Source organism: Mobula birostris, chromosome 14, assembly GCF_030028105.1.
Source record: "Mobula birostris isolate sMobBir1 chromosome 14, sMobBir1.hap1, whole genome shotgun sequence".
Taxonomy (NCBI): domain Eukaryota; kingdom Metazoa; phylum Chordata; class Chondrichthyes; order Myliobatiformes; family Myliobatidae; genus Mobula; species Mobula birostris.
Window position 1 is genome coordinate 87,321,524 of NC_092383.1, and position 27,156 is coordinate 87,348,679.

Below are 27,156 nucleotides of genomic sequence, written 5' to 3' on the forward strand. Positions count from 1 at the left end.
CAAAGGAGAATCAGTTGATGTTGTGTACGTGGAATTTCAGAAGGCCTTTGACAAGGTGCCACACATGAAGCTGCTTAACAATCTATGAATCCATGGTAGTTCAGAGAAGATTCTAGCAAAGTGGCAGAATGACAGGAGGCAAAGAGTGGGAATAAACAAGAGATAATCTGCAGATGAGTAGTTGAATACTCCTCAGCATTTTTTCTCCAGTCCTGCTGAAGAGTTTTAGCCTGAAATGTCGACTGTGCTTTTGTCCATAGATTCTGCCTGGCCTGCTGAGTTCCTCCAGCATTTTGTATGTGTTGATAAAGGAAGTCTTTTCTGGTTGGCTGCCAGTGGCTCATGGCGTTCCACAGGGGTCGGTGTTGGGACCAATACTTTTTGCCTTATATGTCAGTGATTTTGGATGATGGAATTGTTGTCTTTGTTGCAAAGATTGCAGGCAGTATGAAGATAGATGGAGGGCCAGGTAGTTTTGAGAAAATAGAGAGGATACAGAAGGAATTAGACAGATTGGGAGAATGGGTGAAGAAATGGCAGATGGAATACGGTGTCAGGAAGTTTATGGTCATGTACTTTGGCAGAAGAAATCAAAGGGTTAACTATTTTCTAAATGGAGAAAAAATACAAAAATCTGAGACACAAAGGAACTTGGGAGTCCGGGTGTGGGATTCCCTAAAGGTTAGTTTGCAGCTTGAGTCTCTGGTGAGAAAGGCAAATACAATGTTCATTTTCATTTCAAGAATACTAGAATATAAGCACAAGGATGTAATGTTGAAACTTTATAAAGCGCTGGTGAGGCCTTACTTGGAATATTGTGAGCAGTTTTTAGTACCTTACCTTAGAACGGGTTGGCTGAAACTGGAGAGGGTTCAAAGGAGGTTCACAAAAATTCCAGGATTGAATTGTTTGTCATAGGAAGAGGGCCTGTTGGCTCTGGGCCTATATTCATTAGAATTCAGAAGAATGAGAGATGTCCTAATTGAAAACTGTTGAATGGTGAAAAGCCTTGACAGAGTAGAGATGGCGAGGAATTTTCTGATGGTAGGAAAGGCCATGACCAGTGGACTCAGCCTAAGAATGAGGGGGGTGTCCTTTCAGAACACAGACAAGGAGGAATTTCTTTAGCCAGAGGGTGGTAAATCTGTGGAATTCTTTGCCACAGGCAACTGTGGAGGCCAAGCCTTTATGTATATTTAAGGCAGAGGTTGATAGATTTTTGATTGGTCAGGGCATGAAGGGATACGGGGAGAAGGCAAGAAACTGGAGCTGAGAAGAAATTTAGAGCATCCATGATGAAATGGCGGAGCAGACTCAATGGGCCAAATGGCCTAATTCTATGTATCTATGGTCTTATGTAATATGACATGATATCCTTCACCTGCTATGTGAGGATGTGAAGCAATAACACCAGAGTCTGTTTGGAGCTCATGATCTCTTTGGGTCAGGGTTACCTGATGTGTGTGGATAGCTGGAGATAATTCCAGATGCAGTGGTTCCACGTGTGAATCAGGACCTATTATACCTGAGATAATTAATCATCTGAGGGAAGGAACTTGTTTTCTTTATTTCTGCTGACAAACAACAAACTTCACATCTGATTCTGACTCTGAAAGGGACCCTTTCCCTTTCCGAGGACATCCAAAAGCAGTTCCCAAAGGATATGGTTGGAACTTCTGTTTTCTTTACTTACAAAACAGAATTTAGGGAAGGACCAGTGGATGGCTCATGTAAACACATTGTTCTATACTCTTCCTGCATTACTTCATCTCTTAACACCATAGAACAGAAGACCATAAGGCACAAAGATGTTTTGGATCTCTGCAGTTGTTCACATCAGCATATTGAACAATGGTTGTTGAGAAGTTTTCCAAGAAGTGATGGGGCAATGCAGGAAGAGACTGGAATGATCTGGCTATGTGTAGCCACCATTGGTACTTCTCTGTATTCTGTTTGGTAAGACAAGTAAAGAAGATAGAAGTTCTAACCACATCCATAGCTGAGAGTGAATGTTACACAGATGGCAGGAGTGGTTGATGCAGTGGAGTTAGCGCTCATACTAAACAATGTACAACACTTAAGCAGACATACATTCATGGCTAGTATGCTGCAATGTTTCCCCCTAAAACAAATGTAACAAACCCAAAGTAACAAAAGCTGTCAATGTATCCTGAATTATTTTATAATTCATCTATTTATATACAATGTGAAATTAAGTGTTTATAAACAATTGCAAAGTCAGCAACAAAAATTCAGGAAAATATAAATGAGCTACATTCTTGGATCACCTCAACCCTCGCGCTACAATGAAATCAAAAGCAACACACAAACAATACTGGAGGAACTCAGCAGGTCAGGCAGCATCTATGGAAATGAATAGTGAAGGATTCAGACCACTACAGCCAATTTCACGTCATACAGTATGCCAGTGATATGAAACCTGATTCTGATTCTGTATAACTTCTCCAATATGTGTGACACGTGAGAATTGTACTGAAGCTCTCTTCAAACTTCATCTGTCCCAGGAATCGCACAGCACGAATCTGGTTAAATCACACTTTGATGAACATTTTAAGATCTAACCACGATCACAGGTATATTGGGAAACTAGCAATGGGAAAGATAAGCAAAGATATGCAGGGTCAAGGGTCAGGGAGACCATGGCAGTGAGATTGGTAAGATAGAAATATCTTCTCCTTGGACAAGTATGACCTATCCATTTACTATGCCCTATGATTCTATGGGAAATAGAAACAACAGGCATTGTGTATTCACACAGACCATTTCCTGTCAAAATGGAGTTGATTGGTTTAAGAACAGATCTGATGTGGATTTCACCCATTGTGAATGTGCAATTCCCTCACATCTAACTGAAGCAAAGTGAAATACTATCAGAGCTCTTGAAATTGCACTGACAGTTGGAACAGAATATAGTACAGGTGAGCTTTAAAGTTCCTTCAAATAGTGGAATCAGCCTTCAGAGAGGAGAAGGAATTGTATACTGAGTTTGCATGAAAAGCCCCTTCTACATCACACCTATTTCCCACTTTACTCCCTCCTCAGCAGCAAGTTCCCAAAACAGGTTTGATAGAATGATCACAACACATGCAAAAACCTAGAGGACCTTAGAAGGCCAAGCAGAATCTACGGAAAACAGTAAACAGTCAACCTTTCAGGCCAAGACCATTCATCAGGTCTTAAGTCATGTCTTTCTCCTGTCTCGTGTTTGATTAAATTATCACCAAGGCAGGTCCAGAACGATGTACAGATCTTGGGGTGCAAGTCCATAACATCCCGAGATTTAGAACTAAGGGAGATAGTAAAGAGGGCTTATTGCATTAGATGAGCATTAAGCATTCAAGAATTCATGTTGCAGAAGAGATTCACCAGATTGGTGCCTGTATTAGAGGACCATAAGACCAAAAGGCAAAGGTGTAAAATTAGGCCCTCTCAACCCCATTCACCTGCCTTCTCCCCATAACCTTTGACACCTTCAATAATCAAGAACCTATCAATCTCCATTTTAAATATATCTAATGACTTGGCCTTACACTCATCACCCTATGTCTGAAGAAATCCTTCCTTGTCTCTGTTTTAAAGGAATGGCCTTGTAGTCTGAGACTGTGCCATTTAGTTGTAGACTCCCCTACTACAGGAAACATCCTCTCCACATCCACTTTATCTAGGCTTTTCAATATTCAACAGATTTCAATGAGACCTTCCCCCTACCCCTCCATCCTTCTAATCTCCAGCCCAGAGCCATCGAATGCTCCTGTGGGCTGGATTAGGGGTGACGTAACTTTCTACTCACACTCACAAAACTCAAAATGGGCTCTTTCCCTTTCCACTATTAACTTTTCACCATGAACACTTTCCCCAGTGACTTACCACAGCTGGCGTTTTAATCAAGCAAAAAAGAAAAGATCTGAAGGAATCTGGTGGGATCCGCAGAGGCAGGGTGGTCAACGTTTCAGATTAATCCTCTGCGTTAGGATTCCGCCAGCCATTTACTGTTGCTTCAGATGAGAACATTTGCTGTTCCTCGTGTCAAATATTTCAACTCCGCTCACCTCTGTTCAGCCTTTGGGAATTGTTTAAATGTTTCTGTCTTACTAAATATAACTGAAAGCTCTCCAGATTGTTATGTACCACACCCCAGTTGCGTCACTGCATTTTTAGATCGAACTTCCAGCTGCCTTCTTCTCATTTTTATTTCATAGTTATTTCTCTCTGAGGACTGACAGGTCCTGGCTGGGTCTCTGTGAATAAAATGCTGTGGACTTTGATTCTTCTGACTGGTTTTCTACCCAGTGAGTGACAACTTGTGCTGGGCATTTGCCTAATCAGCGTTTGTTTGGGGGTTGTACCCCAATGCCAGAACAGAGCTTGAACACGTCTCGGCAGTAAAGTTCAGAGTACAATCTAGAGGAACTCAGTGGGTCAAGCAGCATCTGTAAGGGGGAGGGGAATTGTCAACGATTTGGTTCAAGGCTTTGCATCAAGTCTGAGTAGAGAGGGAGATAGTGTAATTAGAAGAGAGAGAGGTGTGAGACTGGGGAGAAAGCCCTGGGTTTCTGCTTAGGACTCTGGAGTGGGAAGTGAACCCACAATATACTGACACAGGGGAGAGAGCACTGACACAGCTGACAGTGTAACAGCACTGACTGCACCTCAGACCAAAATCATTGGCTGTGGTGTCATGGTTTATCTGTTTTTAATGTCATGTTCAAAGATATTTTTTTTGAATTAAGTTGTTCCTTTCCCCTCAAATCTGAAAATACCTCCCTCAGTTTCAGGTGCATTGTGGGCAGAAAAATTTGTAACACGAGTTGTGGGAAGAGCGATCACAATCGATTGTCACTATGAGGAAATGTACCGCTCACACACAAAGTATTGGTGCCATGGATGGACTCATCATTGTTCAGTTTTAGTGGAAACAAATGGGCAACATGAACGGAGTGGACGAGTGTCAATCACAGTTAACCTGGAACAGAGAATACTTACTGTTACTATGGAGGATCTTCAGTCTGGAGATACAGGATGGTACAGCTGTGGAATTATAACACCAGATACCGATCCGAGATTTAATATACGTCTACAAGTATCTAATGGTATGTTTCTCAGGGACTGACTTTGTTCTTTCAATGAAATAAATGTCTCATCCATGTTTCCTCTGGGAAGAGTCAGTGCATTAGACGTCCTGGGGAGTGATGATGTGCTGATCCCACGGTTAAGCTTGCTGAATGGAGAAATACCCATATCATGGAAGAACAACAATCTCCTTCTCCTCTTTGTCCTTCTGACCTTTGTCCAGACCCTGTCTATCACTCACTATTTCTACATTAATATCAATGCCAAATGTTTCCCTCTCTATGGCTGATCACTGAACCCAGTCACAATTTCATTTTCTCCTCAAAGATATGTTACAGATATCTCACAAATTGCAGCCTTTAAGCACTCAGTGGCCAATTCGTTAGGTACCTCCTATACCTCATAAAGTGGCTACTGAGTATGTTCATCACCTTCTTCTGCTGTGGTCAACTTGGTTCAATGTGCGTTCAGATGCTTTTCTGCACACCACTGTCATAATGTGTGGTTATTTGAATTCTTGCCATTTTTCTGTCAGCTTCAATCAGTCTGGCCATTTTCCTCTGAATTCTCTCATTAACAAGCCATTTTTATTCACAAAATTCCTTCTCACTGGATACTTTTTGTATTAGACACCATTCTCTGCAAACTCTAGAGACTGTTGTGTGTGAAAATCCCACGATATCAACAGTTTCTGGGATACTCACACCTCCCTGTCTGGCATCAATTATCATTCCATGGTCAAAGTCACTAAGATCACATTTCCTCGCCATTTTGATTGCTTAAACACCCACTGAATTTCTTGACTATGTCTGCCTGCTTATATGGACTGTGTTGCTGCCATATGATAGACTTATTAGATGTTTGCATTAACGAGCAGGTGAATAAGGGGTACCTAATAAAGTGATTTGATTTTTAAATGTCCATTTAGTGTCTGAATGTTGAATTCCTTTCCACAGAACCTGTGTCCACTCCTGTGCTTCGATATCTGTCACCAGCAAATGTGTCACGTCTTGGGGTCTCAGTGTCAGTGTCCTATTAGTCTTCCCAGGGATCCTTTCCCATTCAGTACACTTGGTATGAAATAACCTCATCTGGGCATCCAAAGATATCAGGCATCAGTAAACTAGGTCTGCATTGTCAATCCTTAGATATCTAACCCTATCAATATTACTGCAGTGCCTCGAATTGGCATGAAGAAAAACACAACAGAACAGTTAATGTGACAATCTTCAACAATAGAGAGATCTGCAGATATGAGATGGAAATCAATGGCACCAGCAAGTTCTAACTTCAAAGGAGGATATTTCTTTTTGTTACTCTGTTACTGCTGCTCTTATACTTCGAGTGAGGGTAAGGAATTACTGACAAACATTCAATGTGCAAAAGAGGCTGATTCATGCAAATAATAAAAAGATATAAACAAATAATGCATAGAACATGACATGCAGAGCCCCGGAAAGTGAGTCCACTGCTGCGGATTTTGTTCAGTGCTGAGGCGAGTAAAGCCGATCCAGGAGCAGGCGGTGTAGGACCCAAGGCTCCGGCACCTCCCACCCATGGTCGTAGTGAGAAGAGAGGGAGATGGTTCAAATGTAGCGCCGTGGGACAGGCTCGGGTGGGTGGATCGTGCTGGCACAGACTAATAGTGTTTAACGCTGGTTCATTTCCAGATCCCTTTGTAAACTTTGACAATTCTTTTCACTGTCCACCGCACTACAGTGGCATTGGCAACCTATTAACCATGACACCTACATGTTCATTACGAATTATTAATATTGATGAGAAATGACATTGGCTAACAAATAACAGCACTGATCTCAACAAAGCACCGCTGGTGATAAAGTCTGACGTTGTCAGAACACCAACACTCCACAATCACAGTCTGACTGCTTCCACCAAGTTGATTCAGTGTCTATCCAGCTGGTTAACCATGTGATCTCACATTACAGATCAGTCTACAAAGCGAGACCTTGTCTCAGTACTTGCTAAACTCCATGTGACAAATGCTGCTGCCCTGTCTTCATCCGTCCCTTTGGTGATCTCTTCAAAAAAATCAGTCAAATTTCTTTTTGAGATGAATTTCCCATGCACAAAATCATGCTGTCTATCCCAGACCGGATCGTGCCTTTGCAAATTCAGGTAAATCCTATCTCATAGAACACGGGTCCCCAACCTTTCTGGCAACACGGACCAGTTTATTATTGATAATATTCCTGCGGACCGGCCGACCCGGGATGGGGGGGGGGAACGGGTAAGGTTGCCAATGGACAAGACAAATACGTTGTGTTTCCCGCAAAGACTACAATGACCATAAAGCCTTGCACGGGCACCAGTGCGCATGCGTGTACGTGCCGATTTTTTTCTACAAATCATTTTTGGCGATTCTGTTCGGTGGGGGTGGTGTTAATCACGAACCGGAATATAGGTAATAAGTGGCTAATACACTCAATTTCGTTTCTAAAAAGGTTTATCTGACGAATTTAATATTAAACACACAGCGCATATTTTCCTCGCATGAATATAGTGATAAGTCAAATATCAGGGGAGGACAGGGGAGCTTGAAGTAAGTGCTGAACGAAATTCCAGTAGAAATTGTAGTGGCAGGTTTGATATTATCATTTAAAGAAAAATTGGATACGCATATGAACAGGAAAGGAATGGAAGGTTATGTGCTCAGTGCAGGTTGGTGGGACTAGGTGAGAGTAGCGTTCGGCTGTTTCCGTGCTGTAATTGTTATATGGTTATATAACTCACTTATAAGTCAATAGCATCATAACATTTTAAGTAACGTTTGGATATTAAACACACAGCACATATTTTCTCCGTATGAACATATAAAATCATTGCAACACACCAATATCGCTGAATCAGTGGGAGCCCTGGGCTTGTTTTCCTGCAACAAGACGGTCCTATTGAGGGGTGATGGGAGACAGCGATACTCGAAGGGGGTTCCTTATGTCCAGTCTATTCCGCAATTTAGTTTTCGTTGCATTCATTGCAGAGATATGTTGGAAATGGAAGCAACGTTTTCAGTACTTTCGTGGCTATCTCAGGATATTTAGCCTTGACTTTGATCTAGAATGCCAGCAGAGATGTTATGTCAAACATACTTTTCAGCCCGTCGTCATTTGCAAGCTCGAGGAGTTGATCTCCTTCCCGCTCTGACATGGATGACGCGTGGGTAATGACCTCACGTGTGTTCAAGCTCAATAGTGCGTGACAGGGAATGAAGAAAGGTGCAGCTGACTCATATCGCCAAACCATATCGTTTCCTCGTGGCCCCGTAGCACATGCTTCGTGGCCCAGTGGTTGGGGACTGCTGCCATAGAATCACTTCACTAAGTTATCCACCACTGATCTTGTACTCACCTGCCAGGAATGGGACTGGATCAGTAACCTATTGACTCAGAAATCTGGGCAGTGACAATGATGACTCCAATGAAATAAAAATCATTACTTGTGAAGAGCTGTGAGCACGTGATGAGGGACGATGCTGTTGTCTTCTCAGTCTATGTGGAATTCAATCACAGTCGGCCCTCCTTATCTGCGGGGGATTGGTTCAGAGACCCCGCGCGGATACCAAAAAATGTGGATGCTCAAGTCCCTTACTTAACCTGTCGCAGTGCGGGTGGACTTTAGGACCCAGGGCAGCACAGGATCCGCCGCCTTCAGTGTTTCTATTCCGTTGACTTATAATACCGAATACAACGTAAATGCTATGTAAATAGTTGTATTACTGTATTGTTTAGGGAATAATGACAAGAAAAAAAGTCTCTGCATGTTCAGTACAGACGCAACCATCGTAGCTCTTCTGGGAACACTGATGCTGCCTCGGCATCAGCCGATCCCGATTCTCCCGTGATCTTTAAGTTCTTGAGTCTGTAGCACTTTACATAGCCAGCCAGCCATCCCTAGCACTAACACTTCCACCAATTTCAGCTTCTTTCTGCTTTATTGTGCGAATGCTCGATTCGTTCTTACCGACCTTATGGCCCACTTCGGAATGAAACATGCCACTTTTCAAAGGATCTAATATTTCTAATTTCTCAGCGAGAGAGAGCACTTTACGCTCCCTCTTAGCCTTTGAGGAATTGCTTTGACCACGTAATTGCTTTATAGAATATAGAACATAGAATCGTACAGCACTATTTAGGAGACAATTTTTCACAGAAACAAAGTAGCGAATGAACAAGACATGAGGCGAACAATGCTCGAACAACGTGTGCTGGAGAGAGAACTTCCGGGTTTTCCCAATTTGCGGTTGGTTGAGTTCGCGCATGCGGAACTGGCAGATAAGGAAGGCCGATTGTATACCAATTGATCACGCGGGTAGACTCCATAGTTCACAACAACAGCTTTAAATCAAAACAGACTGTGTTCACCTCTCCTAGGGCAGGCTATCCCAATTCCCATCCCTGCTTCATGGATCATTCACTCCCTCCCCAACCTCGAACAGTCTCTCTCTGTCCCCGTCAATGTGCTCGTAATCAACCCTCAGCACCCAGTGACCATCCACTTCCCGGCAGCCAGCCTCTCCATCTGGCCCATTCCTGGTGAGAAATTGAGCATGGAATTAGAGAGAACTTGGGACACAGCCCACACAAGAATAGACTCTTTGGCCCACCATGTCTGAATTGACCATGATGTCATTCTATGCTAATTCCATCATATTGCATATGGTCCATATCTCTCCAATTGCTCCCTTTTCATGTCCTCGTCCAAAAACCTCTTAAATATTGTTATGATATCCCTTTCCACCAGCGGGTCTGACTGTGTGTTCCAACATTTCTGACCCTTCGAGCCATGCTGCCCAAGAATCCCCAAATTAAATCCTTGCCTAATCACAGGACAACTTGCAATTACCATTTAACCTATCAATCAGTGTGTCTTTGGAATGTGGGAGGAAACTGGAGCACCTGGAGGAACTGGAAGAAACCCACACAGTCAAAGGGAGAATGTAAAAACTCCTTACAGACAGCGGTGAGAATTGAACCCGGGTCACTGGTATGATAAAGTGTTGTGCTAAACAGTACACTACTATGGGGCCACTGCTGGTGAACCTCTTTACCCTCTCCTAAACCTCAACATCCTTTCTATAGTGTTACAACCAGAACTACATATTGTTGCAAATGTCCTATCCAAATTTTTATGAAGCTACAAAATGCCTTGTTGGCTTTAGTCTCCAACATGTAGAATGAAGAAGGCAAAGGTGCTGAATGCTTTCATTACCATTATGTCCACTTGTGTTGACACTTTCAAGGAGCAATGGACTTGAACCCCAAGAACTCTCTGTACATCAATTCTAAAGGGATCCAGATATTAAATTCTAGGTGAAGTCAAACTTCCCTGGTGTATGAGGAGCATTTGAAAGCTCTGTAGAAGAATGAGGAAGGATTTCATTGAATGCTATTAGGCATTGACAAGGCCAGTGGATGTGGAGAGGATGTTTCCTACAGAGTGGACCTCTAGGACTAGAAGTATAGACTCAGAATAGAAGAACATCCCTTTAAAAGAGAGATGAAGAGGAATTTCTTTAGCCAGAGGCTGGTGAATCTGTGGAATTCATTGTCAAAGGCAGGTGTGGAGGTCAAATAATTGGGTATATTTAAAGCAGAGTTCTTGATAAAGTAGGTTCTTGATTAGTAAGGAAATCAAAGATTCCAGAGAGAAGGCAGGAAAATAGATTAAGAGGGATAATAAATCAGCCATGACTGGATGGTGGAGCAGACTCAATGGGCTGAATGGCCTAATTCTGCTCCTATATCTTCTGGTCTATGGTCTATGATCTTCCTGGTTCTCCAGTCTCAAATAATTCCTTGTTGGCTTCATATAGATCTCAAAACTAATGGGTTTCCTTCCTGCTACAGGTCACTGAAACCAATCACAATTATACTCTCCCTCAACTCACCATTCATTTTGTATGTATCTGACAATTTCCTGCTTTCACATTATGGAGAGATTTCCAGGTCACACACAATTGCTTCCATCAAAAAGTCATACTGTTAGGTGCCAATTTAGACTGTCTCCTTGTTACTGAGCGAGATTATAACTCTGATTATCATTCTGACAGATGCTCAGTACAATCACTGCTGTCCTGAAGTGGGAGTCCTGTTGAGTTCTGGGATACTGGAAGACATGGAAATTCAGGCAGCTGTGAGAATACAGACACACAGAGAGGTAGCTGAGCTCTTAAGACTGGTGGGTCTGGGTTGAGATACAGAACTGCTAAAATCGTTATTGTCTTTGGTTTTCAGATATTCACTGATCCTTTCCCACAGAACCTGTATCTGTTCCTGTGCTTCGATATCTGTCACCAACAAATGTCTCACATCTCGGGGGCTCAGTGTCAGTTTCCTGTGAGTCTCTCCAGGGATCCCTTCCCATTCAGTACTCATGGTATGAACAAACCTCAACTGAGCATCCAAAGATCTCAGATACCAATGAACTGGCTCTACATTGTCAATCCCTCAACCGGCAGCATCATCAATATTACTGCAGTGCCTCGAATTGGCTTGGAACAAGATCCAGTGCAATGGTTAATGTGACAGTCTTCAAAAATGGAGAGATCTGCACTTGCATGACAGAAATCAATTGCACCAGTAAGTTCTAATTTTAAGGGAAGTTACATTTCAATAATTCTTTTTGTTACTCGATTACTGCTGTTCTTAAATTTCCAGTGACAGTAAGGAATTTCTTTGCATTTTTAAATGATACACATTGCAGCCTTCATGGGGTAGAAATAAAGTGGAGTGAACAGTTAAGTCTGGCATTTCTTCTTGGAAGATTTTAAGCATCTCAAACATAGTTGGACTTGAACATCCAGACAAATTGAGAGTATTCCATTCATACTTCTGCCTTCTGCATTGAGGATGCTAGAATGGGTGTTGAGTTGTGAGACAGTGACACTGCCATAAAAACAAAAGGAAGGATATATAATGTAACGAAAATTATTGGGAAATCAGAGAATTGGTAAGTATTAAAAAACCAACAGAAGGAACTGAGAAAAGCTGTCAGGAGAGAAAAGATGAAATATAGAGGGAAATTAACCAATAATATAAAAGAGGATTCCAAAAGAGTTTCAGATACATAAAGTGTAAAAGAGAAGCAAGAGTGGATATCAGACCACTGGATAATGATGCTGGGGAGGTTATAATGAGGGACAAAGAAATGGAGGACCAACCTATTAAGTACTTTGCTCATTTCACACTGAGGAAGGTACAAAGAGTGTGACAGAAATTCGACAATGTCACAAGGCAGCAGTGAATGTAGATGCTATTACTAACGAGGAGGAGCTTGGGAAGCTGAAAGATCTGAAGGTAAAGTCATCTGGGTCAGATAAATTACAGCCAGGGTTTTGAAAGAGGGAGCTGAAGAAATTGTGGCAGCATTAGGTGTGATCTGTAAAGAATAACCAGATTCTGGATTGCTTCTGTGTGACTGGAAAACTGGAAATGTCGCTCCACTCTGTAAGAGATGGAAGCAAACGAAGGGAATTATAGACCAGTTCGCCTGCCTTCAGTGGTTGGGAAGATGTTCGAGTCCATTATTAAGGATGAGTTTTTGGGGTACATGGAGGCGCATGATAAAGTATGGTTTCCTTATGAGGAAATATTGCCTGAAAAATCTGTTGGAATTCTTTGATGAAATTACCAGTGGAATGCACAAAGGAGAGTCAGTGGATATTGCTTACTTGTATTTTTTGAAGGCCTTTGACAAATTGCCACATATGAGGCTGCATGCACTTTGGTAGAAGGAATAAAAGTGTAGACTTTTGAAACAGGGAGAAAATTCAGAAATCTGTACTGCAAAGGGACTTAGCAGTCCTTGTGCAGGATTGCTTAAATGTTAACGTGCAGCTGGAGTCGGCGGTAGGGAAGGCACATGCAATGTTAGCATTCATTTTGATAGGATTAGAATATAACAACAAGGATGTAATGCTGAGGATTTCTTAGGCTTTGGTCAAACCACACTTGAAGTATTGTGAGAAATTCTGGACCTTTTCTCTCAAAGAAGATGTGTTGCCACTGGAGATCTTTCATAGGAGGTTCACGAGAATGATTCCATGTATGAAAGGGATAATGCATGAGGAGCATTTAGTGGTTCTGGGCCTTTACTCGCTGGAGTTTAGGAGAAGGAGTCAATCTCAATGAAACCTATCAAATATTGAAAGGGTTGGATAAATGTGGAGAGGATGTTTTCTATAGTGGGGGGAGTGCAGCACAAGGGCACATCCTCAGAACGCAAGGATGTCCCTTTATTTTGTTTATTTACCGATAGAGTACAGAGTAGGCCCTTCCAGCCCTTCCAGCAACACCGGCCCAGCGACCCTCAACAAAGCCAGTTAACTCTAACCTAATCACAGGACAATCTACAATGACCAATTAACCTTCCTGGTGTGTCTTTGGACTGTGGGAGGAAACAGGGCAACCCAGAGAAACCCCACGGACTCCACATGGAGAATGTACAGACTCCACACATTAGAACAGAGATGAGGAGGATTTTGTTTTGCCAGAGGATGTTAATCTGTGGAATTCAATACCATAGACAGCTTTTGAGGCCATGTCAGCTGGTTTATTTAAAGCAAGGCTTAATAGTTTCTTGTTTAGTAAAGGCATCAAAGATTATGGGGAGAAAGCAGGATAATGGGATTGAGAGAGATAATAAATCAGCCATGAAGGAACGGTAGAGCTGACTGTATCGGTCGAATGGTCCAATTCTGCTCTAATGTCTTATGCCTTCAATTTCTTATGGTCATCACTTCCTTTCAAACTTCTTGAAAAGCCCAGGTAAATTATTGAGTGCTGAAACTGAGTTTCAGGTTGCTGACTAAAATATCTCACTCACTTTGAGGTATGAAAAGGGAACCTATACCTTCTATTTGGATCTATGAACTGATATGAACAAAGCTGTTGCATTTCATGATTATGAAGAGGATAATAAATCTTCAAAACACGTAAAAAAACTGCAGGGATACCATTCGTAGGCAAGGAACAGGCCAGTGTTCAGCTTACTGCTCCACAGTGTTTACTCGCCTGTGCTGAACTGAGGCTGTGGCCTGGAATTAATGGGCTCCTGAATCATCTGCAGTGATGACTAGCTTAATGGCGGTGATTCACTTTTGTGAATTTCAGTTCCGAATGTTATTCATTGTTTGCATGATTTGTTTTTTATTCTGCACATTGGGTGTTTGATGGTCTTCCTATTTAATGGGTTCCATTGGGTTTCTTTGTTTTGTGGCTGTCTGCATTAGTTGTATATAGTACACATACTTTGATAATAAATGTATTTTGAACTTTGAAATTGAAGTGTAATCTAATTGGCTGTGATTCCATAAGCTGGCACATGTATGCAATAAAACAAAATTCTGAATTTAACCTTTCAAAAGTGTGGTCCAGTTTAGAGAGGATGTTGCCTAGTCATAGAGTTATAGATTATGGAAACAGATGCTTCAGGCCAAGGTCACAGTGTCTTCCTGAGCTTCTCTCATTTCCCTGCATTTGGCCTGTATCCTTCTAAAGCTGTCCTGTACGTGAACTTGTCCAAATGTATTTTAAATAGTGTATTTGTACCCACCTCTAACTCTTCCTTTGACAGCCTTTTCCATGTACACACTGCTCTGTGTAGAAAACACTGATCCTCTAGGCCCTCCAAGACTTGTCCCTCTCACTTTCCATCCAGGTTCTCTAATTTTTGACGTCCCTACCCTGGGATAAATACCGTGATTATCCACCATACATTTGTCCTTCTTAATTTGTAAACCTCAATAAGGTCACCACTCAGCTACACTCACTTCAGGAAAAACAGTCTCAGCCTATCCATAACCCAAATCCTCCAGATCCAGCAGCATCTTTGTGAATGTTTCCTGTATTCTCTAATTTAATCATACCTTTCTCCTGAATGACACAGAGTAGTTGAGGTGAGGTCTTGTCTTAATACCCAATCTAATGAAGGCAACCATGTCATATGCCTTGTTCACTACTTTGTCCACCTGTGTTGCCATTTACAGGGACCAATGTAGTTGCACACCTAGTTCTCTACTGTCTAAGTTGTGTTCTTGTTTAATCTCCTAAAATGCATCACTTCTCTCTGTCTGAGTTCCATTCCATCAGCTGTTGCATTGGCTACTTTCCTTGTCCAATGTTCAAAGTATGTGTTCCATAAACAACCTGCAGACTCATCTCCTTGCAGATGTCCGCAAAACAAAGTAACACAATAGAATCCATGATAAGCCGCAGGCAACAAAGATTCACGAACATCCAATGAGCAAAAGAGGAGGCTTTGTGCAAATTATAAAAATACGTTAACAAATAACACATAGAAGGTGAACTGCAGAGTCCCCGAAAGTGAGATCACAGTTGAGGAGTCAGTTCAGCAGTGAGCCGAGCGAAGCCAATCCAGCAGCCGACGACATGGGACCCAGGACTCCTGCGCCTTCTGCCTGATGGTAGTAGCAAGAAGAGAGGGAGGTGGATGAACTATCCTTCCAAATTATCAATATAGGTAAGAAATGACAGTGGTTAACCAACAGCAGCATTGATCCCGATGACACATCACTGGTGATAAAATCTGATGTTGTCAGAAAACCAACACTCCACGACCACAATCTGACTCCTTCCACCAAGTTGATTCAGTATCTATCCAGCTGGTTAACCATGTGACCTCACATTACAGATCAGTCTACAATGTGAGATCTTGTCTCAGTACTTGCTAAACTCCATGTGACAAATGCTACTGCCCTGTCTTCATCAATCCCTTTGGTCATCTCTTCAATAAAACTCAGTCGTATTGTTTGAAAGACAATTTCCCATGCACAAAATCATGTTCACCATCCCAAATCAGATCTTGGCTTTGTAAAATCAAGGTAGATTCTGTCTCACACAATTGCCTCCAGTAAGTTACCCATTACTGACCTTATGCTCACCTGCCTGGAATGGGACTGGATCAGTAATCTATTTACTCACAAATGTGGAAACACACTGAAACATTAGTGGGCAGTAACAATGATGACTCCAATCAAATAAAAATCATTACTTGTGAAGAGCTGTGAGCATATGATGAGGGACGATGCTGTTGTCTTCCCAGTCAATGTGGAATTCAATTATACCAGTTGTCAGTGTGGGCAGATTCTTTAGAACACAGCAACAACTTTAAATAAAACATCTTTTTTATTATGATTGTGTCCTTTTACTTTTGTGTTGTTTTTCTGCATCAGATACAGAGTAGCAATTATTTCATTATCCTTCACAACGGTGTACAGCAATCAACATGAAACAATCTAGAATCTTGAATCTTCTTGTGTAAATTTGATTTTACCTGTCCATTTTCTGAAGATTTTCTCCCTCAGTTTCAGGTGCTTTATGGGCAGAAGATAAAGTAAGAGGAGTTGTGGGAAGAGCGATCACAATCGATTGACACTATGCACCAATGTACCGTTCACACACAAAGTATTTGTGCCGCATGTGGGATCGCCAATGCACGTCGTCAGTGAATACAAATGGGACAAATGAGCAGTATGGAAGAATGACAATCAGAGATAACACATCCCAGGGAATATTTACTGTTACTATGGAGAATCTTGTCTCTAATGATACAGGACATTACAGATGTGGAGTTACATCTGGCAATCATCCAGTGTTTGATGTGTATTTACAAGTATCTGATGGTAGGTTTCTCATTGATTGACTTGACGTCTCCACCAAAATGTCTGATCAGTATTTTCTCCTGGAAGAGTCAGGGGAGCACCACTATTTTGAAGCTCTGTTGCAGTGCGAAGCTCTGTTGCAGTGCAGAGCCCTGCGGTGAGTGTGCAGGATTCGGGAAAACCCACTCACATTGCTCTCACCCAGGTTGGGGTCTAACCCACCGATGGGACACCGGTCTCCAATGGGAGGCTCAGCACATTTTCCTACACTAACACTGTTTGAAATGTCGACTTCTCAGGGGATTGCATTCAGACAAGTACTAATAATATGCTACTAACAGGCCAATGAGAAACAAGAGTAACTCATAGTCTAAACACTTTGAAAATCATAAAAAGGGAATCAGATCCAAGATCAAAACAAACTGTGTTCAGTTCTCATAGGCTATCCCACTTCCCATCCACACTTCATAGATCAGTCACTCCATCCACACCCCGTGCTCTTTCTTGCTGTCCCTGTCGATGTGTTCCGATACTCCACCCCACAGCACCCACTTACCATTCACTTCACAGTAGCCAGATTCTCCATCTGGCCCATTCCTGGTGGGAAATAGAGCAATGGATTTTGAGAGAACCTGGGACCCAGTCCAGCACAAGAATAGACTCTTTGGCCTATCATGTGTTCACTGACCATGATATTCTAAGCTAATTCCACTTTCCTGCATATGGTCCATATCCCTCCATTCCCTCCCTTTTCATGTCCTCATCCAAAAGCCTCTTAAATATTGTTATAATATCCCTTTCCCTAACTGATCTGATTGTTTTCTCCCTGCAGTCACCACCCTGGGTGTAAAGAATCTTGTCTCACGAAGTCCTTTAAACTTTCCCCCTATCACCTTAAAAATATGCTCACTATTAAGAAGGGTAATAAATCTGCTGTGTTTGAATGGTGGAGAAGATTCGATGGACTGAATGGCCTCATTCTGCTCCTATGTCTGATGGTCTTATGGTCTATGGTCTTTCTGGTTCTCCAGTCTCACATGATTCCTTGTTGGCTTCATACAGATAACAAAATGAATGGGTTCCCTTCCTGCTGCAGGTCACTGAAACAATCACAATTATACTCTCTCCCTAAAGTCACCATTTTGTCTGTATCTGACAATTTCCTGCTTTCACATTATGGAGAGTTTTCCAGGACACTCACAAATGCTTCCATTAAAAAATCATACTGTTAGGTGTCTCCTTGCTGCTGAGAGAGATTGTAATTCTGATGTTCACTCTGACACGTACTCAGTTTAATCACTGCTGTCCTGATCTGGAGACCTGCTGAGTTCTGGAATACTGGCAGACATGGAAACTCAGGCAGCTGTGAGAATACAGTGACACAGAGAGGTAGATGAGCTTCTGAAATTCTAAACTGGTGGGTCTTGGTTGAGATACAGATCTGATGAAATCTTTAGTGTTTTTGATTTTCTGATGTTCACTGATTCTTTTTCACAGAACCTGTGTCTGTTCCTGTGCTTCGATATCTGTCACCAGCAAATGCCTCCCGTCTCGGGGGCTCAGGGTCAGTTTCCTGTGAGTATCTCTGGGGATCCCTTCCCATCCAGTACAGATGGTATGAAATAACCTCATCTGGGCATCCACAGATCACAGATACCAATGAACTGGCTCTACGTTGTCAATCCTTGGACCACCAGCACCATCAATATTACTGCAGTGCCTCGAATAAATTTGGAGAAGAAATCAGTGGAACAGTTAAAATGACAATCTTCAGCAATGGAGAGATCTGCAGTTATGTGACAGAAATTAATGGCACCAGTAAGTTCTAATTTCAAGGGTGGATACATTTCAATATTCTTTTTTGTTCCTCTGTTACTGCTGTTCTTATACTTCTAGTGAGGGTAAGGAATTTCTTTCCATTTATAGAAGCTACACATTGCAACCAAAATGGGGTAGTTCTTCCTCCTGGAAAACATGGAGCATCTCAAACATAGTTGGACTTGCACATCCTGACAAATTGAAAACATTCCCTTTATACTTCTGGTTTCTGCATTGAAGATGCTGGAATGGGTGTTGAGTTGTGAGACAGTGACATTCATAAAAACAAAAGGAAGGACATAAAATATAGCAAAAATTATTGGGAATTTAGAGAATTGGAAACTTTTGAAAACCAACAGAAGGCACCAAAAAACATTATAAGGAGAGAAAAGATGAAATATAAAGGGAAACTAGCCAAAAATATGAGGATTCCAAAAGAGTTTCAGATGCATGAAGAGTAAAACAGAAGCAAAGGTGGATATCAGACCACTGGATAATGATGCTGGAGAGGTTGTAATGAGGGACAAAGAAATGGAGAACCAAACTAATAAGTATTTTGCATAATTTGAGACTGAGGAAGGCACAAGCATGATGACAAAAATGGGACTTTCCACTCTGACTATCAGTCTAGGCCCTCTAGTTTTCTACTCCCCTACTCTGGGATAAAGACTATGATTATCCACAATACTTTGGCCCTTTTTATTTGAAACCTCTATAAGGTCACCCCTCAGCTGCATTCACTTCAGGGAAAACAGTCCCAGCCTATTGATAACCCAAACCCTTCAGTCCCAGCAGCATCTTTGTGAATGTTTTCTGTATCTTCGCTAATTAATCACATTCTTCCTCTGGAACTGCACAGAGTAGTTCAGATGAGATCTTATCAATGTCCTTTATAGCTGTAACATGCCATCCCAGCTGTACTTAATGCCCCATCCAATGAAGGCAAGCATAGCATTTGCCTTGTTCCCCATTTTGTCCACCTGTGTTGCCATTTTCAGGGATCTATGTAGTTGCGCACCTGGTTCTTCGCTGTGTAAGTTGTGCCCTTGTTTAATCCCCCAACATGCATGGCCTCACACTGCCTGAGTTCAATTCCATCAGCTGTTCCACTGGCCACTTTCCTACCTCAAAGTTCAAAGCCTACCGCATTACAGATCAGTCTCCTATGTGAGATCTTGTCTCAGCACTTGCTAAATTTCATGTGCCAAACATGACTGCCTTGCCCTCATCAATCCCTTTGGTCATCTCTTCAATAAAACTCAGTCGTATTTTTTGAAAGACAATTTCCCATGCACAAAATCATGTTCACCATCCCAAATCAGATCTTGCATTTGTAAAATCAAGGTAGGTTCTGTCTCAGACAATTGCCTCCAGTAAGTTACCCATTACTGACCTGATGCTCACCTGCCTGGAATGGGACTGGATCAGTAATCTATTGACTCAGAAATGTGGAAGCACACCGAGACATTAGTGGGCAGTGACAATGATGACTCCAATCAAATAAAAATCATTACATGTGAAGAGCTGTGAGCACGTGATGAGGGATGATAGTGTTGTCTTTGTGGAATTTAATCACACCAATCGACAGTGTGGCAGATTGTTTAAAACATAGCAACAGCTTTTCATAAAACATCTTTTTTATTATCATTGTGTTTTTTATCTTTTGTATTTTTTTTCTAAGTCAGATGCAGAGTAACAATGATTTTCATTATCCTTTACAACTGCGTACAGGAACTAACACTAAACAACGTAGGATCTTCAATTCACTTGTGTAAATTTGGTTTTACCTGTCCATTTTCTGAGAAACTTCTCCCTCAGTTTCAGGTGCTTTATGGACAGAAGATAAAGTAAGAGGAGTTGTGGGAAGAGCGACCACAATCGATTGTCAATATGCACTATGCAGTGTGGAAGAATGACAATCAGAGATAACACATCCCAGGGAATATTTACTGTTACTATGGAGAACCTTGACTCTAATGATACAGGGCATTACAGATGTGGCATTACAACATCTGGCAAACATCAAGTGTTTGATGTGTATTTACAAGTATCTGACGGTAGGTTTTTTCTCATTGATTCATTTTATGTTTTGATAGAAATGTCTGATTCATATTTTCCCTGGGAAGAGTCAGGGGAGCACTGATATTCTTGTTTGGGGGATTCTCATAGAACATAGAATATAGAACAGTACAGCACAGTACAGGCCTTTCGGCCCACAATGTTGTGCCGACCCTTAAACCCTGCCTCCCATATAACCCCCACCTTAAATTCCTCCATATACCTGTCTGGTAGTCTCTTAAATTTAAGAAGTGTATCTGCCTCCACCACTGACTCAGGCAGTGCATTCCACGCACCAACCACTCTCTGAGTGAAAAACCTTCCTCTAATATCCCCCTTGAACTTCCCACCCCTTAATTTAAAGCCATGTCCTCGTGTATTGAGCAGTAGTGCCCTGGGGAAGAGGCGCTGGCTATCCACTCTATCTATTCCTCTCAATATCTTGTAAACCTCTATCATGTCTCCTCTCATCCTCCTTCTCTCCATAGAGTAAAGCCCTAGCTCTATCATGGTCCAGTCCGTGCACTCAGAACTCTGGGTCTTCCAGCTGTCCCTCGTTTGGGTGAGTTAATTATAGGCACCTGATTCCCATCTTGAGACTTGGAATATAAGTAGCCTTGGGGTTTGAGTGTGGGCTGCTGGTTTGTCTTGTCAGTCCCCCTTAGAGCAACCTGCTGATGGAAGGCTAGTGAAATCATTTGTGATCTCCTGACCTGGTTGGAGGACCACTGCTTCATGGAGCCTTGTTACCACTTGTTGGAGTAGTCTTTGCAGTATGGATTTGGCTGTTTCCTGGGCCAGCTGAGTGGCTGCCAGCCACTCTGAGCTAGGTAGGGATCTGGCTGTTTCTGTAGCCAGCAGAGGTTGCTGGCTGTAACTGTGACTTGGAGCTACCCTAGAGCAGAGATGGAACTGTCTGTCATTCTTTGGTGTTTGTCTCTTCTTGTCCTTGCCTCTGGAGTAAGTCAGGCTGTTTTGCTGTTGCCCTGTGGGGCGATCTGTCTTGTCCTCACTTCTATGGAGTAAGTCAGGCTGTTCTGATATTGCTCTGTGGGGGGGGGGGGGGTAGGGGGGGGTTGTGTCTTGTCTTGTCCTTGCCTCTGGGGTAAGTCAGGCTGTTTTGCTATTGCCCTGTGGGGGGACATGTCTTGTCTTTGCCTCTGTTGGATAAGTCTGGCTGTTCTGCTGTTACCTAACAGGTGGACCTGTCCCACCTTGGTGTAGAGGAGTTGAGTCCTGGTTTATCAAAGTATAAGTCCCAGCTCTGTCTATGTACTGTCCTGTCTCATGTTGGTGTTGTGCTAATGACGAGTCCTGGCTCTTTGAAGGACGAGTCCTGGCTCTTTGAAGGACGAGTCCTGGCTCTTTGAAGGACGAGTCCTGGCTCTTTGAAGGACGAGTCCTGGCTCTTTGAAGGACGAGTCCTGGCTCTTTGAAGGACGAGTCCTGGCTCTTTGAAGGACGAGTCCTGGCTCTTTGAAGGACGAGTCCTGGCTCTTTGAAGGACGAGTCCTGGCTCTTTGAAGGACGAGTCCTGGCTCTTTGAAGGACGAGTCCTGGCTCTTTGAAGGACGAGTCCTGGCTCTTTGAAGGACGAGTCCTGGCTCTTTGAAGGACGAGTCCTGGCTCTTTGAAGGACGAGTCCTGGCTCTTTGAAGGACGAGTCCTGGCTCTTTGAAGGACGAGTCCTGGCTCTTTGAAGGACGAGTCCTGGCTCTTTGAAGGACGAGTCCTGGCTCTTTGAAGGACGAGTCCTGGCTCTTTGAAGGACGAGTCCTGGCTCTTTGAAGGACGAGTCCTGGCTCTTTGAAGGACGAGTCCTGGCTCTTTGAAGGACGAGTCCTGGCTCTTTGAAGGACGAGTCCTGGCTCTTTGAAGGACGAGTCCTGGCTCTTTGAAGGACGAGTCCTGGCTCTTTGAAGGACGAGTCCTGGCTCTTTGAAGGACGAGTCCTGGCTCTTTGAAGGACGAGTCCTGGCTCTTTGAAGGACGAGTCCTGGCTCTTTGAAGGACGAGTCCTGGCTCTTTGAAGGACGAGTCCTGGCTCTTTGAAGGACGAGTCCTGGCTCTTTGAAGGACGAGTCCTGGCTCTTTGAAGGACGAGTCCTGGCTCTTTGAAGGACGAGTCCTGGCTCTTTGAAGGACGAGTCCTGGCTCTTTGAAGGACGAGTCCTGGCTCTTTGAAGGACGAGTCCTGGCTCTTTGAAGGACGAGTCCTGGCTCTTTGAAGGACGAGTCCTGGCTCTTTGAAGGACGAGTCCTGGCTCTTTGAAGGACGAGTCCTGGCTCTTTGAAGGACGAGTCCTGGCTCTTTGAAGGACGAGTCCTGGCTCTTTGAAGGACGAGTCCTGGCTCTTTGAAGGACGAGTCCTGGCTCTTTGAAGGACGAGTCCTGGCTCTTTGAAGGACGAGTCCTGGCTCTTTGAAGGACGAGTCCTGGCTCTTTGAAGGACGAGTCCTGGCTCTTTGAAGGACGAGTCCTGGCTCTTTGAAGGACGAGTCCTGGCTCTTTGAAGGACGAGTCCTGGCTCTTTGAAGGACGAGTCCTGGCTCTTTGAAGGACGAGTCCTGGCTCTTTGAAGGACGAGTCCTGGCTCTTTGAAGGACGAGTCCTGGCTCTTTGAAGGACGAGTCCTGGCTCTATGTTGATGTTCAGTTCCCAGTTGGTCTCTCAGCTCCAGCCTCCAAGTTATCAGCCTTTGTATTTCAAGATGAAGGTCCTGAGCCGAGCCCTGAGAACCCAAGCCTTGAGTATCCCCAGCCTCCAAGCTCTAGACCCAAGACCCCAGCCTGCAGCCAAGTCATGTCCTTGCCTGGTTCTGGAGTCTGAGCCCAAGGCAAGACCTAGGTTCTGGGTCCCTGTCCAGTCTCGGGCTCGGAGTCCAAGCCTAGTCTTGTCTCCAAGCTCAGGCTTCTAGACCCCAGCCATGTCATGTCCTTGCCTGGTTCTGGGGTCCGAGCCAGAGGCAAGACCCAGGTTCTGGGTCCTTGTCCAGTCTCAGGCTTGGAGTCGAAGCGTTGCTTCCTAGTCCATGGTTTCTAGTCCTGGGCCCACTTTCCCTAGCCCAAGTCTGTGTTCTTGTCCCTGCTCCTGGCCTGAATCCTGTCAAGTCCTGTTCCTTGTACTTCAGTGTCTGTGTCTTGCATTTGGGTCCATTACCAGTGCCCCCAATGTGACATGCTCTTTTAATCTCTGATCATAATGCATACACTCTAAACCAAGCAGCATCCTGGTAAATCTCCTCTGTTCCCTTTCCAATGCTTCCACATCCTTTCTATAGTGAGGTGACCAGAACTGGACACAGTACTCCAAGTGTGGCCTAACCAGAGTTTTATAGAGCTGCATCATTACATCATGACTCTTAAACTCTATCCTTCGACTTATGAAAGCTAACACTCCATAAGCTTTTTTAACTACCCTATCTACCTGTGGAGCAACTTTCAGAGACCTGTGGACATATACACCCAGATCCCTCTGCTCCTCCACTCTTCCAAGTATCCTGCCATTTACTTTGTACTCTGCTTTGGAGTTCGTCCTTCCAAAGTGTACCATCTCACACTTCTCTGGGTTGAACTCCATCTGCCACTTCTCAGACCACTTCTGAATCCTATCAATGTCCCTCTGCAATCTTCAACAATCCTCTACACTATCCACAACACCACCAACCTTTGTGTCGTCTGCAAACTTGCCAACCCACCCTTCTACCCCCACATCCAGGTCGTTAATAAAAATCACGAAAAGTAGAGGTCCCAGAACAGATCCTTGTGGGACGTCACTAGTCACAATCCTCCAATCTGAATGTACTCCCTCCACCACCACCCTCTGCCTTCCGCAGGCAAGCCAATTCTGAATCCACCTGGCCAAACTTCCCTGGATCCCATGCCTTCTCTCACCCTGCCCCAGCCGCCGAGCAACAAGCAAAGCCGAGGACTCGGGGTCTTCGCCTCCGGAGATTTTGGATCACACAGCAGTGAAACAGGCATTTCAGAAGTTTTAGCAGATGTTCTTCCATGCTCTCGTTTCTGTCTCCATCAAATCAGGATTGTGCACGGCACCCTACTTGACAGATAACAGGTATCATTCACCGAAGTGGCCGCTGCACGCTGCATCGCCATCTTCTCCCTAATATTTGAAGATATATATAGGTCTATTTATTTATTTTCTTATTCATTCAGATACAGCGTGGAATAGAACCTTCCAGCCCTTTGAACCCTGCTACCCGGCAATCCCCAGATTTAATAACAAGTTTGCCGGAACAAAAATAACAGGGTTGTCGTGATGGGAGATTTTAATTTTCCCAATATTAATTGGCAACTCCTGTGGGCAATGGGTTTAGATAGGGTTGAGTTTGTTAGGAGTGTTCAAGAAGGTTTCCTGACACAATATGCAGAGAAGCCTACAAGAAGAGTCTGTACTTGATCTGTTATTGGGAAATAAACCTGATCGGGTGTCAGGTCTCTCAATGGAGAGCATTTTTGGGATAGTGATCACAATTCTATCTCCTTTACCATAGCATTGGAAAGGGATAGGAGCAGACAAGCTATGAAAGCATTTAATTGGAGTAAGGGAAAATATGGGGCTATCAGGCAAGAACTTGGAAGTATAAATTGGGAGCAGATGTTCTTGGGGAAATACACAGAAGAAATGCGGCAAACGTTCGAGGATATTTGTGTGGAGTTCTGCCTAAGTATGTTCCAATGAGACAGGGAAAAGATGTTAGGAACCACGGTGTAGAAAGGCTGTTGAAAATCTGGCTAAGAAGAAAGGTAAAGCTTACGAAAGGTTCAAAAAAGATAAAGCCGCAAGCGGAACCGAGGGTTACAATCGGTAATGATAGACATTGAGAAAATTATAATGCTACAGTAATGTTACAGCTATATAGGACCCTGGTCTGACCCCACTTGGAGTACTATGCTCAGTTCTGGTCACCTCACTATAGGAAGGATGTGGAAACCATAAAAACGGTGCAGAGAAAATTTACAAAGACGTTACCTGGATTGGGGAGCATGCCTTATGAGAATAGGTTGAGTGAACATGGACTTCTCTCTGTAGACGATGGAGGATGAATGGTGACCTTATAGAGGTGTATAAAATGATGAGAGGCATTGATCATGCAGATAGTCAGAGGCTTTTTTTCCCCAAGGCTGAAATGGCTAAATGAGAGGACACAGTTTTGAGGTGCTTGGAAGTAGGTACAGAGAAGATGTCAGAGGGAAGTTTTTTTTTTATGCAAAGAGTGGTGAGTGCATGGAATGTGCTGCCGGTGACTGTGGTTGAGGCAGATATGACAGGGTCTTTTAAAGGACTCCTGGATAGGTATGTGGAGCTTAGAAAAATAGGGGGCTAGGGAAATTCTAGGCAGTTTCTGGAGTAGGTTACATGGTCGGCACAACATTGTGGGCCGAAGGGCCTGTAATGTGCTGTAGATTTCTATGTTCTATGTTTTTTTATGTTCTCATCATGGAACAAATTACAAGGACCAATTAACTTACCTGCTACATGGACTGTGGGAGGAAACTGGAGGATCTGGAGAAAACCCACACATTCCATGGTGAGGACACAGAGACTGCTGGAACTGAACTCCGAACTCCAGTAAGCCCTGAGCTGTAATAGTGTCACTCTAACCACTACGCTACCATGGCAGCCCGGTGTATTGGTTTTCTGTATATTGCTTTAACAAAGCTTGAACACAAAATAATCTGCAGATGCTGGGGTCAAAGCAACACTCCCGGACGAAGGGTTCTGGCCTGAAACATCGACCTATCTTTTCCACTGATGCTGCCCGACCTGCTGAGTTCCTCCAGCGCGTTGAGTGCTAACAAAGCTTGCCTTTTTATTGAGGGAAAACTCCTGCATTATCCTGTTGGATAAAAAGTATCTCACTGGATACTCAAGTACAGCTTTGACCACATTTGCAGAGGGTGATGGGGCCCCAAAGGTAGATCTTCCCATGCTGGCAGAGGCCAGGTCCCTGGCTAGGCCTTTCCCTTTAGATTACACACACTTAAATAGGATTATATTTTCCTCAGGCCTTTAACTTCCCCAGCCGCATCTCCATACCACCATTGCCTGAATATGGGAAAGAATGTAAACTGTCTGTAAATGTAATTGGGTACACAATTAGCATAACATCATTACACCTGCAGCCATCAGTGATCAGGGTCCAATTCCCACCACTGTTTGCAAGTTTCTTGTACATACTCCTTGCGTGGGCACCCTCCAGGTGCTCCAGTTTCCTCCCACATTTCAGAGACACACAGGTTCGGATAAGTAATTCATAGGCAAGCTATTTTGGTTCTGGAAGCATGAAACACTTGCAGGCTGCCCCCAGTACATATTCTGTTGGTTGCTGTTGCAAACGATTCATTTGACTGTATGTGTGACAAATCTCATCTTTCATCATTAAAAGTGCATTGAGTACCAGATTACCTTTCTCCACCATTATCAAGTGCCTATGGGTCGATCAATTGTGCTCCCTTGTTCTTGCAAGTGCAAAGCAGATGAAATTGAGTTTTATTTTCTTTTAACAGGGCCAATTCATTTCTGT

The 27,156-nt window shown here is 43.4% G+C and overlaps 1 protein-coding gene across 1 annotated transcript in view; it reads left to right on the plus strand.

Annotated features, from left to right (window-relative positions):
* LOC140209410 (uncharacterized) overlaps positions 1–27,156 on the plus strand; it is a 183,371-nt gene that overhangs the window by 91,559 nt on the left and 64,656 nt on the right. Inside the window, 3 exon segments of the mRNA XM_072277655.1 lie at positions 11,370–11,690; positions 16,436–16,753; positions 18,230–18,550. Of these exon segments, the coding sequence (XP_072133756.1) occupies positions 11,370–11,690; positions 16,436–16,753; positions 18,230–18,550 (960 nt within the window).